Here is a 13,869-nt window from a genome sequence, read left to right on the forward strand (position 1 = left end):
ACAATATTTGGCTAACATAAGAAATGGACAGGCCTTTCTCTTTAAATGTATATGCGATCAGGCCTTTACACAATTTAAACACACAATTTTATAACCACTCTATAAGCATTGATTTCATTGCACTTCACATATGAATAAGCAAATCACACGTGCAGACTTTAATATGGTGCATGTTTAAACCTAATACATCACATTACACAAGAATCAACTATTATGCGTTGTCTAAAATACATTTGCATTGAACTACGACATTTCTCTTCATGCAAAACATGGTTACATGTCAAATCTTGCTATTATAAGCAGATTTAAATGATACATTTCTAAGTCACACATGGATAAAATTTCGATTAATATGTGGGTGCGGACTAATAGTGATTATGATGCACCCCTACAATTTTCTGAATAACGTGGCGCTCTATCAAAGCAAAAACAGAACTTGATGCGGCTGAATCGATCAATAGATCACGGACCATTGTGAGTGCCGTTCTAAATAAGATATATGGTGTGATGAGAATATTTTTCACTTGAGGGATTAATTCAGGTTTCCTTCATTCTTCAGAAATTATTATTATTTTTTATCTATTCCGCCGCATCAAGTTCTGTTTTTGCTTTTGATATTGCCCAGATGTGTGTGGAGTAGTAGGGCAACCCCCCCTTTTTTGTAACGTTTTGCAGTTTGATGCACGGCTCCGCCAAGCATGACGGAGCCAGACGGCAAACTGTTTTCTGAAGCAGGATTTTCTTTTAGAAAATAAAAAAGACATTGCCCCCGTCCACATGTAAGTTCTCTCCCACATCGAGGGGAGCATTTTGCAGTTTCCCTGCCCCTTACCACCAGGTTTTTCCTAGTGGTAACAGGCAGTGAAAACTGACCTCTATTTCCACCCATCTAAATTAGGTGCCCAAAATGAGAAGCCAATCTCCGACGGCCCGTACACTGTTGGCACACCTGAGGGATTTAATCAGCGCATAGACGAAGTAGTCTCCGTGGTGATTAAACCAAAGGTCCTCCCGCATTTAAATCAGTCTTGGCTGCTGCAATGGAGAATCCATCCACCAAGATATAAATCAGGCCCTTTGTTTAGTGTCCATCTTTAGCACGTCAAATCAGTAGGATATTTGAGTAAAAAAAGACACAACTTTAATCCTTAGCAATGTGGACGTTCTTCGGGTGCAGACATTGTACAGTATTTTCAGTGCACAGCTGCACAGGTGTGTTTCTGGAGCTTCTAATTCTCCTTAGCACTTGTGTCTCGAAAACCCAAAGTAGTACCACCCGGTTAGAGACCTGCATCTTATCCCGATTCTCGTTCATCTATGGTTCACCTGTGGCTGGCAGCCCATCCAGTTCACAATAACAATTTAACCTTACAAGCGTACACAGAAGCATACATGCACAGATGGGGATCTTTAGCAAGGTGCCCTGGGGACCGCTGTTGAGTAGTCCACTGGGTGCGGTTGGGAAGGGAAGACGGATAAAAGCGGTACGACTGTACGCTCAAGGTCAGACTCCATGTCGAGCTACTAAAGCTGCCAGGTAAGGCACACCTTACTGTTGCTTGAACATTCTGCTTTTTTCTAAATGCATCTTAATGTTTTAGGGGTGGTAATATATTTTCAACGAGTGTTCCAGCTGTGGTTTCAAAGTATAACCACAGAAAATAGCCAACCAGCATCATGGAAATATCAAGAAAGGTCAACTTTAATGTCAGTTTACAGACAGAAGCTTCTGCAGCATCTAACTATCACAATAATAAAGTCATGGTGCAAGGGCCTGGGGCCAACATGGCTCCCTGATGTTGGACAAGCCATGCTCACAGAAGCTCACACATGTGGTGCTTGGACAGTTGGGTCTCCTAAGCTGCCACAGAAGTCAGACAAGTCAGGTCAGCTGTCCTCTCTGGATTGAAGGGGAAGTCACGCCCTATTGGGCATCTTAGCAGAAGAACCCTCTGCCACTGACTCTGTGAGGTCTCAAGTGCAATAGTCATGGCCATGGTTTATACTTGGTCCTCAAAGATCAACGAATGGTGTCCCCTCTATAAAAATGTAAACAATAAACTTATGAAGATCTGTACATCAGCTTAAGATCATTTTAAATCAAACAATTACTGCTTGAAATAATTTTTCAGGAGGGTTGTTTTTATATTTTAGAAATCTATGCTATAAAAAGTGTGGAGAAAACATGAACGTAAAATCTAAGGGTTATGTGTTCATTAGATAATTACTAAATTCGAACTTAAAAGGCTAGTATCAGATAAACCGTTTCTCAAAGTGGTCATGGAATCATTTAATAATAAGCTACCGTTCTTCTTGCGTTAGGTCTAAAATGGAGATGATGTAGGCCTTTTTCCTCAATCCTTCAAGTTCACTCTCAAGGGCTGCTACTTCTCTGACCTCTTTCATTCTGTTTCTGAGTCTGATAATTTCCCTTGATAACTATCAAAGCATGTGTACCTATCCGGCGACTGCTTCTACAGGTGCCATGCCTCTCTCTATTGCTTAATCCATTCATTGATTATTTATCCATTTATCCTTTATCCTCCATGCCTGTGTATCTTGTCGTTTAATTCTGGAAGTCACCCTACATCTTTCAAACTGTGAGAATAACCGTGTTCTTCTGATTATGTCAATTGTTTGATCATTCTCTTCCATCTACCAACCACCTACATTCCATCTAATAATCATCTAACTCTTCAGCCCAGTTTTGTCTAGTTCTTGCAAATGCTTGCAGTTGTCTCTGTGCATCTACACAAAGCTCAGAAATGTGCGCTGAACTTAGTCCAACTTAATTTATGTGAAGAATTTGAGACCTCTGATCAGCCAAGTCATTGGTATTCATTGCTGGGATTGTCCTTGCCCGGTTTCCATCCTCCATTTATGACATCCTTCTTCTGCTTCTTGGAAAGGTACTTCATTTACTCCAATCACTCTGTCATGCAGGGGTCCTCAGGGGTCCACCTCTGGGCCACTTTTTTTTTTTTACATTATTCCACTTTCTATGATCATTGCATCACCTGAGTTTCACTCTTGATGTTATGCTGATGAAGCAACAATCTATAGTTCATTTCCTTAATTCCTGGATTCTATTCTCAAGGGTCACCCATGTGCTGTTCTCTGAATATACCTCACCATTTATTTCTTGACCCTTCTAAAATAATGGAGATTCATCTTCAGCGACTGAGAACCCAAACACCCCACACCGCTTGCTGTTTGTTTCCCACCACCTCGCCTGCCCACCAGATTTGTGGTTCATAGTTCTGGTGTTCACTGGGCACATCCGCTCTTGTTGATTTACCTTACTCAGTATCTTGTTTGATTTTTCTTCTACTAAACTCCACCAACCAATCTTAATACATTCTGATGTTTACTGTTACTTCTCTATGCGCCCAACTTCCTGTTTATTCTCGTCTTTCGTTTCTGCTCATTGTTTGTGTCTAAGTCAAAACTTTTCTTTAAAGTTCCTCTCATTTTCCCCTTATCTGACTGGTCTCAGACGCCTCACTATCTCTTACGGCAACTGTACTACGGAATACGCAGCATAGGAATATTGGGGTATCAGAATATCATCAACAGAATATCGAGAGACAAAATATCGACAGGTAACTGCATATAACATATAAACTTACTATTGTTAACTCCACATCTATGCAATTTGAAGATATATATATCATCGAAGTACATATATGCTGCATTAGGTAGAGAAAATCTCTACTTACTTACCTTTCAATATTTCGCCCTTGATAGTCTGGTCACGATATTTTGTGCTGAGATTTCCATCTTGATAATTCGGTGGTACATACCCTTACTGCTCCCAGTTTAATTTTCTCTGCACCTTGTTCATTAAATGTCTCCTTCGGTTCCTCATCATTTCCTCCTCTTGGGTAACTCTGAAAGGCTGTTCTTGGTGCTTGATCAGCCCTGTAGACCTCTTGCGCTACATCATAGTTTTATCTCGTATCTCACCGGGTGCCCAAACCATGGACTTTTCTATCTTCTTGCATCTTGATCTCCATAACATTCATAAGCCTATTCTTTTAACGAATCCTGGCTATATTTTGATATCTGAACAGTCTATTAAAAATAATTTGACTTGGGCAGTTTCTCCATTAGGGCTCACGGGCTGCGTCCCTCTGAAATTCCTACACATTTACATAAAAACATATTAAATAGATTGATTTATTTAGAGATACAATCGTATCTCTAAACAAATCGATGTATTTAGTTCTCTGGGCTGTCTGTTTCAGGCTGCCTGCCCGCCTCGCTCTGAATCAGCACAAGAAAGCCAGGCAGTAAATCAACTTTCTCAACTGTGATGCACGACTCAGGGCTTTCTGTTTTAAAGTTCTTCATTGCCTTTGTGGTCTATGGTTGTATGCACTCTGTAGGCTAGTGACGCAATCAGCGTCATGGTTTCGGGCGTCAGAGACTCCATCCCTGCGTGATTTCAGACGTCCGTCATTCAAAGGCATAGATCCCATACTTTCGTCATACGTGAGAGTGGATACAAGCACGTCTTATCTTGTGCCTAGTTCTCGGTAATGGTAAACGTTTACATGCTAATGATGTGCTATGTATACTGTGCTGAGACCCCTTATCAGGATGACCTCCCCTAGTGTGATTCCCCAGGCCCTCGCTGCAGATTGCTGGCTCCATTAGAATTGGAGCTGCTTTATTTGTCACCCCCCCCCCCGAAATGGATCCAAATAACGGGCTGTGTTCTCGTTCCCTTGCGAAGTTAATACAAATATCAGAGTCAACAACAGCGAGAAATATGTGTTTAAAGTGGACAGTTCTCTGATGTATGACATTAAAACTGGCCATGTCCCCATGCCCCTAAGTTAACACTGATCCCAATACATGGATCGACTTGCAATCAATGAATGTTAAAAACGTTAAGGGAATTCCTTTCAGCAATTTAGGTCCTCGCTTATTTCACATGGTTTACTTGATCTTGCATTCCCCAAGAGTTAGCTATTTTTTAATGTTGTTGTTTATCTGTATTTTCTTCTGCGCATACTTTGAGGCTTGAGCCATGCCAGGTGTTTATGAGGGGCTTCGATTGAGCACGCAGGCGCTAAGGCTGAAGCCAAATAAAGTACCTGTCAGTGGGTTGGCCCCTGCAGAGCACACAGAACAATGTTTATGAATTCTATCTGCAACTGAAATTCTGTGGATATGTGTGTGAAGGGGGTACACAGATGTCAAAATATTTGCAAGGCAAAAGAAAGAGAAATGAAAGCGCTTACATTTGAGGGACTGCAGTGCATGTTTTGGGGTGGTGAAGTGACAGAGATGCGAGGAAGTGCATTTGGGAAAGAGTGAAAAGAGGATGCTGAAGAGGAAAGAGAGGTGGTTGAAGATATGCAGACGGACAGCATATGCAGAAAAAAAGAGGATACATATCTAACATAAAGCAGACATCACAGACTCACAGTTTCAGAATTGAAACATTTCCAATGTTGATTATTTATAACAAATTGTTGTTACTCATTTATCTTAAACAGCTAACACCCAGTGTCAAAGCCAAGCATACCTACAGGCTTTAGGTGTATGTCAGTTGTTGTGGCATTTATCTGGGTACAATTACATCTCAGAGAGAAACCAAAATACCAAGCAGGTGGCACACTATGGGAATCACAGAAATGTATTTGACAAGTTCCTTTATAGAGAGCCCCCACTTTGTTCATCCCACTTAAAGACCTGTCTGCCCATATTTCTGTATGACTGGTTGCAGCTAGGAGCTGTGGGTGCTTCTGGAAGTCTGGTCAGAGCATATTTTTCCGAAGTTAATGCTACATACAGTGCGAGACACTGTGCAAGCATACATTTTAAAGAGCTAAAGTTGTCATACTGTACAACTTTCACATCTCACTAACGGTTGAACATATTAATGCAAGAAAATATGGGGTAGTTTTTAATATTTCAAGACTATACGTTCCCACTGCTTTATAAGCCTTGCTTTATCGCAACATTAATTTGCTTTAAAATGCATCATTTGCCAATCTTTTTTTCATTTCTTTCTCGGGAAAGGGACTCCCCCTAGACCCCAGGTTTCTTCATTGAACGTGTTCACATTGCTCACAATATAAAAGTCACGCCCAACATTTACACCACACCACTTTCAAATGTCACCAGCCGCCACTGAATTTTGAACCAATTTTTCTGCATTTCTTCAGAGCTGTCAATTTTCTGAGGTACATTGTGAGTAGCTCCGTCAGCCAAGGGTTTTCTTTTCATTCTGGTACTCGTAGTTCTTTTTGTACCATTGTAACTTCATAACTATAAGTACCTGGACTAGATGGCACACTCACGAATAGACCTAGGAAACCTGAGAGCCCGACATGAATAAAATAAAATTAAATCAACCTGCAGAACTGAGTTGGTGATTGTGTGGAAACTTTACAAACAATAGTTCATGAATGTTTATTCTGCCATCAAATATTTGCTCTTAAAAGGCAATTCTTGAAGCATGTGTTTCTTGCCAATGTCATCTGAATGTTACATGAAGCTGTAAGATTGCTAAAAACCAAATATGTATTCTATTCTGCAATTAATTAACTTATCAAAGTTCCTGGCATTTCCTCAGAAGTTTCAGTGTTGTAACATCTAATAATTTGAGATTTGAGAGGAAACCTGGGTTCCCATGAGATGCACATGAGCCCGTAAATCCAACCAATACTTGTGCCTGTAACACGTTAGGGAGATCTGTGTGTGCCCTTCCATCATTCTGGAATTCATTGGTGTGACAGTGCCATTGTCAACTCTAATGTTTAAAGGCATTCCTTTTGTCTCTCACAGATCTGCTCCCAGAGGTCCTGCAGCCCTGGCTAGACGTGGTAGATGGCGTGGTGTCTGTGCAGCTTCCTTCTGCTCCTGGTGTCTATCCCGCCAGCCTCAGCGTCCACGCCTGGATGCCGCCTGCCGCCGCTTGGAGTTGAGGGGTTCTTTCAAAATGGAGACGTTATCCTGGGTGGGATTTTCCCCATCCATTACAGCACAGTGTTGACAAAGGTTTCCTTCACCGAACCACCGGAGAGACCAGTCTGTGAGATGTAAGCAAGAAGTTCTACTCTGCAAATTCACTCCAAATGTTGGCGCTTGCAAAGTAGTATGAATTCTATGCACGTCTTCAGTGTATACATCTGGCAATAGTTTAGGTGGGTTCTGTACTGTTTCTTTGTGGTAATTCTGCAAAATTTAAACTAAAGACTTGCCTATTCAAGCAAGACATACGAATTCTGTATTTTTTTCTTGAGCAAATTAATCTACAGGGCATATTTCTCCATAAAATGAATGGAAACCACTGGATTCAACAATTTCATGAAGGGATTTCAGATTTAATTCAAAAACTCAACCTCCAAACAAACCAGTAGTGACCAAATAAAGACAGGAGTAAACATGGTCGAAAGGTATTGATCAAGAGCAAGCAAACATGTAGAGAAAGGGTAGAAAAGATAGAAGAGAAAGATAAACACCTGTAAGCTTGGAAATTAACTAATTTCAAAGTAAAGAAAGAGAGGTGGGAGAAGACTCAAAACGTGTACAAGGAGAGGAAACTGAATGATATAATCTAACACCTAGTGAAAGAGTGTGAGGAGAGATAAACCAGACAAGGATAGCAGACAAAACCTACCAAAGATCTACACAATCAGCCTGTGAAGTTAGTGCAACGGTTGTGGTATCACCGATGCAGCCAGAGAAGAAACATACAAACCACAGTGCCAGCACTAATGCCATGTCAAAGGCTTCTGCTACTTCGTGTGACTTTTGGAACCACATAAAGGTGGGATTTCCTGGCTTGGGCTTGAACTTTCATACAAAAATAAATAAATCATGTTCAAGCTGGAATCCCCTACCTGCTCTTCTGGTTTGGGCACACAGTAAGCCCCCTTGGTACAACCAATATCCTGCTTCGTCTCATGTAGGTTCGAGGTTGAGTTTCTCTCCAGCATTCTTTTGCCTGCAAATGTGGCAGACACCTGCAACAGATGGAATTCCCTGTTGAGTTTAAGAAGATATGAAGCTGTGTGTGAAGAGTTTGACAAACATGTGCCTCTTAGATCTGCACAGGGAATTTCAACCTGTTATTTATACATACATTTTTATGTGTCAACTACTTTCTCCTATTGCCAAGTTCTTCCCGCCTCATTGGTTGCAGCTCTTAACCAACTTGTGCATATCTAAACTCTTTAATGTCAATTTGTGTCTGTAGGAAAGTAGGATCTGCTTTTATGGTTACCCAAACTTTTTGCCTGGTGCTGTGCTGTTTCTGGCTAGTCTGACTCAAACAATCAATCAGGGGATTGTAAAGCGCGCTACTCACCCGTGAAGGTCTCAAGGCGCTGGAATCCTGCTAATCAGGACCCCAGTCTCTGCGCTTTCTCCTCTAGATTGATTATGGTTAGTACCTAGGTACACACCAGATTGGCTACTGGTGTACACTTACAAGTCCCTAGTATATGGTACAGAGGTACCCAGGGCATAGGTACACCAGGGGTCCCCCATGGGCTGAAGCATGTATTATGTCACCCATGGGAGACCACTCAAACTGTAACTACAGGCCTGCCATTGCAGCCTGTGTAAGCTGGTGCTAGCATCCACCACTTACGACAGATATAGGTTTCCCTATATCTGAGGTCACTGCTATAAGTCACCCCCAAAGCAGGCCTTTCAATCCTGAAGGCAGGGTGCTCAGTTCTAAGTGTGAGAGTGTCCCTGCCTGAGCGGGACATCCCTACAACATTTGGAGTCCATTCTCCCAGGTTCTAAGTGCAACCGCCATTACCATATATAGAGTGGCCATGCGTCATTACGCTATGGCTAACTCTAAACTGGCTGTAACAAACCCTGTCATGTTTGGTATCAACATGTTGGAATCATACCCCCGCACCATAGACGGTGTGGGAGGTATGATTCCATGTACTGTAAAGCTCCTCCGGAAGGCCCTCAGTGCCCCCGGTGCCAGTCTTCTAGATCCGGACAGCACAACATGGCTGCTGCCGACCAGAGAAACAATTCTGCCCTTTTGCTGCTGAGCCAGGCTCGAGCATGGGAAGAGAGGACAATAGGTATCCTGTCACAGGGAGGTGTGACCACCTCCCAGACAGGGTTTAGTGTATTAGGTCAGGGTGGGAGAGCTTGCCAGCTCATCTAAGTCTGCCGGAGGGGCACATTTGGTGCCCTCCTTGAGTAGTCCAGTTCCAACCAGTTCAGGGAGCCGGTGGCTCCCGCTCTGGTGCGAAACTGGACAAAGGAAATGGGAGTATCCACCCCACTGTCCGACCCCTTCCCTGGAAGAGAACCATGATTTGCCCCGACCCTTTCCCTAGGGTACTTAAGGGCTTACCTGTGGGTGGCTCCCTAGATTTGTCCTAGGACAAGATTCAGTCCAAGACATCACTTCATCTTCGACCATCTGGGCACTCTGGACTTCGTTGTACCTTTCTCTGAGCTTTGAGACTGCAACTGGGAAGACTACTGCTTCTCCTGGTCTCATTGTCCTGCTCATTTACTGCAACGTCTGTGCTCGTGCTCCATACAGGAACATTCCAAGGCCTGTGGACATCCAGGACACCTGAAGGAATCTCCCTTGAATTGAAGGAGTCACTTCCCTCCATCTGCAGGCACCCCAACGAAGCTGACCGGTCTGCTGATCATGGGCTCCCACGAAGTCCGAAAAGCTCAGCAACACAAGTCATGGTTCTTCACATCCCTTGAGGCCTGCCCTGTCCTCTCACCAAGTTTGAGGCCAGTATCCCTTGTCAGAGCTGCAGGAACTGAACCCCTGTGCACCGCATTGACTTGCCGTTGCAAAGGCTTGTTGGCTTCCTTCTTCCTAGATCTCCGGGCTCTGAGTAGCCCCAACCTCAAGCATCTTCTGTGACCAAGATCTTTGTCCTAACCCCATCACTTGCACCGTGGCCCTTTATCTTTGGTGAGCTGCTCGAGGTCCTCTTACGACTCAAGTGCCTCTGGCCTTAGGGTCCTCTTGAGGGTCTTACTTGATTTCAAAAGGCTTCCCTGATTGCCCGGGGCATGCTGTGACTCCTCTGCTTGTGGCGAGTCACCTGGACTTGCTGGTCCTGACACTGCACCTTTTTTGCTTTCCACATTGGTTGCGGTTGCCAAGGCTTGTTGGTGCTCCTGAAGGACATCGACTCATCAACTCTCAAAACCTGACATGGGATAGCTTGTGATCGGCTCCTGGTCTCCAACAGCATTGCCTCATCCGCACAGCTGCAGCTCCAAGGTCACCGTCAACTCTTCTGCAACACCCGACATTGGTGGGTATTCGTCTCCCGTGCCTCCTGGTCACTCCTGAGTGGCATTGACTCTGTCCCCTCTGCTTGCAGGTACCTCTCCTCCTGAATCCACCTTTGTGTTCCACTGTACACTTTCACCTTCTCCAGCAGCGGCATCTTCCTGAAGTCCTCCATTGGGTTTGACTGCGGTTTCCAACCCACTTCACACCTATGCACCAGACTTCCCTGGTGTAGGTATCCTGGTTCCTAAGGTATCCATGGGTAGGGTGGCTCTCCAACCTTCTGTCTTCCTCAGGGTTTCTCTAGGGTCCACTGGGAAGGGCCCTTCTTCTTTAAAATTTCAACTGCAACTTACCCGTTGTCTTGTATTGAGCCCGTGGTCGTATTCCCACTCTGCATACGGCCTCTGTGAGGTTACTGTTTACATACCTCGGGTGGTTTCTTGGGTCCCCGGTACTTCCACGCCTTCTGGGTACAGTCTTAACTTGAGTCGTAGTTCGCATACCACTATTTTAGTATTTGATTTGGTCTCCCCCTGGCAACCACTGTGTATTTCGTGCTACTTGCCTGTTTTCTCTGCAAAGTATTATGTGCCTCTTGTATATCCCTGACTAACAGATATTTGTATGTGTTAGTGAGTGTCTTATAATAAATACATATTTTTATAACTACACTGTGTGGTTCTTTTTCACTTAATCTATACCTATTAGATTACGTTCTGGTAAAACAGGCTGCTTTACACTCCTTCTGGAGTAAGCCTGAAGGCTGCTCTACACAGCTACCATTTAGAGAGCTTTTCTAGGGTTGTCTAAGACCACTAAAATCACCATAAGGGTTGTCTGGATTGGTGCAGGGTGCCCACTTATAGAAGTATGCACCATATACCAAGCCAGCTTCTCACAGTATCCAACGAGATACTACAGACATTTGTCATTAGTGCGACACAAGGTTCTTGAGGCCAATGACAGGCATCAGGTGTTAAGAGTGTGCAAGAGTGTAACAACAGGAGAGAGGCGGAAGGAGAGACAGGGAACAGAGAGGGGGAAGAGATATGGAGAGAACAGAGAGGGAGACAGAGCAATAAAGAGAAAGCAAGACCGATGGAAACACGTGGCGAACGCAACAGACATAGACCGAGAGAGAGAGGGAGACAAGGAGAGTGAGACAGGGAAAAAGAGAGAAAGAGAGAGCTACAGCGAGGGAGAGAAAGCAGGATTAAGGGAGATGGGAGAACAGAGAGGCAGAGAGAGAGATACAGGGAAGAGAAGAGCGATAGAGAAGATAGAGGGAGACAGAGGGGAGAAAGCAGAGAGAGGAAGAATGGAGAATGAGGCTGGAGGACAGAGACAGGTACAGAGAGAGAGAGAGAGAGAGACGGAAAGGAAGGAAAACTGTTGGAGAAACAGACAGAGGCAGAGGAGAAGAGAGGTGGGGAAGAAGTAGTGAGACTAGTGATTAAACCCACATCATAAAAAGGCTTAGAAATGGCCAAGAAACAAACAGATAAGAACTATCTTCCCAATTGTTGGTTGCTATATGTCTACAAAAGTGCTGTGCTATGACAGAGCACTACGCTTTCTTACATCAGCATTCACTACAGAGCACCCGCTTTTGATATCAATTGGCTTCCATCTCAATGATGGAGACTGTCCTATCCGCCATATTACAAGTGCACTATAGTCAATGACATGTGTTATACGAGGCATAGGTCATGTTTGTGATGGTGTCCCTGTCCACCATACTCTAAAGATATTTATTCTTTTGGGGGTTGTGTCTAGTTCCATGTTTCATACCTGCCTACTTCTGCATGCACACTTTTATATCACTCAATGTTGATACACCGTTGTGCTCTATTCTTAGCTTCGGCTTCAGGTCCTATCGCTGGGTCCTCTCCATGCTCTTCACTATAAACGAGATCAACCATAATCCGGCTCTCTTGCCCAACCTCACTCTGGGATTCGGGGTCATCGACTCGTGTAACATCGTAAGAAGAGCACTCGAGGGTGTCTCACAGTTGACGTCGGGGAAGGAGAAGGGTGATCTCAACTACCAGTGCCCACACTCTCAGGCTAGGCTGTTGGCTATCATCGGAGATGCCGGCATGGTCCAGACGGTGGCTATGGCCCAACTATTAGGACTCTACAGGCTACCCCAGGTGAGAGGACTGACTGACAGGTATGGAATTACACCAGTATTTGTCACCATTGAAGGTGTTGGAATGACATGTGGAGTGTGACATTCCTTCCACTTTGATTTTAGTGTTTTTGTGCAACCAGTCAGGATATACATGTTCAGGTCCACCGTCTTCCAATGATGGTGACTTTGGGCATACTGGAATGCCTGCATTAATGGGGCCTACAAGGAGTATGGGCAGTGATGGCTAAGCACAGATTGTCCTGGAGGCCACATAATGCACCAGCAAATTCTGCCCCTTCTGGTTTTTGGGGGATTTGGAGGTAAGAGGATACTCACTGTCTATCACGGGGAAGAGGCGGTTGGGGCAGTAAAGAGAAAGAAGTCAGGAGCACTGCATACTGTTCTGTACAGCATCTACAGAGGGCTCTGCAGACACAACACCAGGGGAATCCACAGCATTGTAGTGCTGGAGCTAAAATAGTGCTAGGTGTTTTGCATCAGTTTTAGCACTGCCACTGAATTAGACTGAGGGTAAATTGGACCTGCTTGTGTTTTGGACTTTCTTTTTCCACTGGCTTGCAGGTGATAAAACCAAGCAAAAACTGTAAAAAAGAAATAGAGAATTAAAGGTGAAATTCGTGGATAATCTACTAATGGTAGTTTCAAGGCTATGGGGATTGTATCAATGTTCAAATTTCAAATCACATAAATCCCTAGAACTCAAAGTCTTTGGGCCCCATGCATCAAACTAAAAACAGGTCGCAAACGGGCAGATTCTTAGAATCTGTCCCTTTGCGACTGGTATTTTTGCATTAGGGATGCATCATCCCAAATGCAAAGATCTTAAATTGCGATTGCATTTAAAGAATCACAATTTGCGATTCCTTAAATGCAATGCTAGAAGCAATTTAAAATAGCGCTTTTGCTATCAGAGGTCGCAAATTATCGAAAAATAAAACAGGTCGTTAATTTGCAAATACTTTGAAAAATGCACTAAAGTGCCCTTGGGGCATGTGTGTGCGCAACATAGGTGCACATTACAATTTCAGGGGTGCAACAGGATGTCCTTTTGACAGGCCCATAGGAATGAATGGGAAGCCATTCCTTAATTGCGACTCGCAATTTGCGAGTCGCAATTAAGGAATGTTTAGGAATCGCTATTTGTTTAGCGATGCTTACATGCAAAGTGTTTTGTGATTCCTTAATTGCAATTCCTTAATAATTGCAATTAAGGAATCGCAAAAGCGTACCTTGATGCATGTGCCAGTCTATGACTTAGAGATAAGATGTCGCTATTGTCATAAACAATCATAGTTATGAATGCTTATTGTGGGAAAAACATTTTATGCATGAATAAACCAACATAGATTTTTCAAATTTCCTGGTGGCGCTGGTTAGCACAGGACAGCACTGGGGGACTCAGCACAGAAATATACCAGACATATAAATATGGCTCAAGTTAGTATAC

At 43.7% G+C, this 13,869-nt stretch overlaps 1 protein-coding gene across 1 annotated transcript in view; it reads left to right on the forward strand.

Annotated features, from left to right (window-relative positions):
* Positions 1-12,306: 12,306 nt before the first annotated feature.
* Positions 12,307-13,869, forward strand: part of LOC146782781 (vomeronasal type-2 receptor 26-like) — a 140,114-nt gene continuing 138,551 nt past the window's right edge. Inside the window, exon 1 of the mRNA XM_085636833.1 lies at positions 12,307-12,420. Coding sequence (XP_085492959.1) covers positions 12,367-12,420 — 54 coding nt within the window. The 5' untranslated portion in view covers positions 12,307-12,366. The remainder of the gene's footprint in view (positions 12,421-13,869) is intronic.

The sequence above is a fragment of the Triturus cristatus genome, chromosome 12, assembly GCF_964204655.1.
Source record: "Triturus cristatus chromosome 12, aTriCri1.1, whole genome shotgun sequence".
Classification (NCBI taxonomy): Eukaryota; Metazoa; Chordata; class Amphibia; order Caudata; family Salamandridae; genus Triturus; species Triturus cristatus.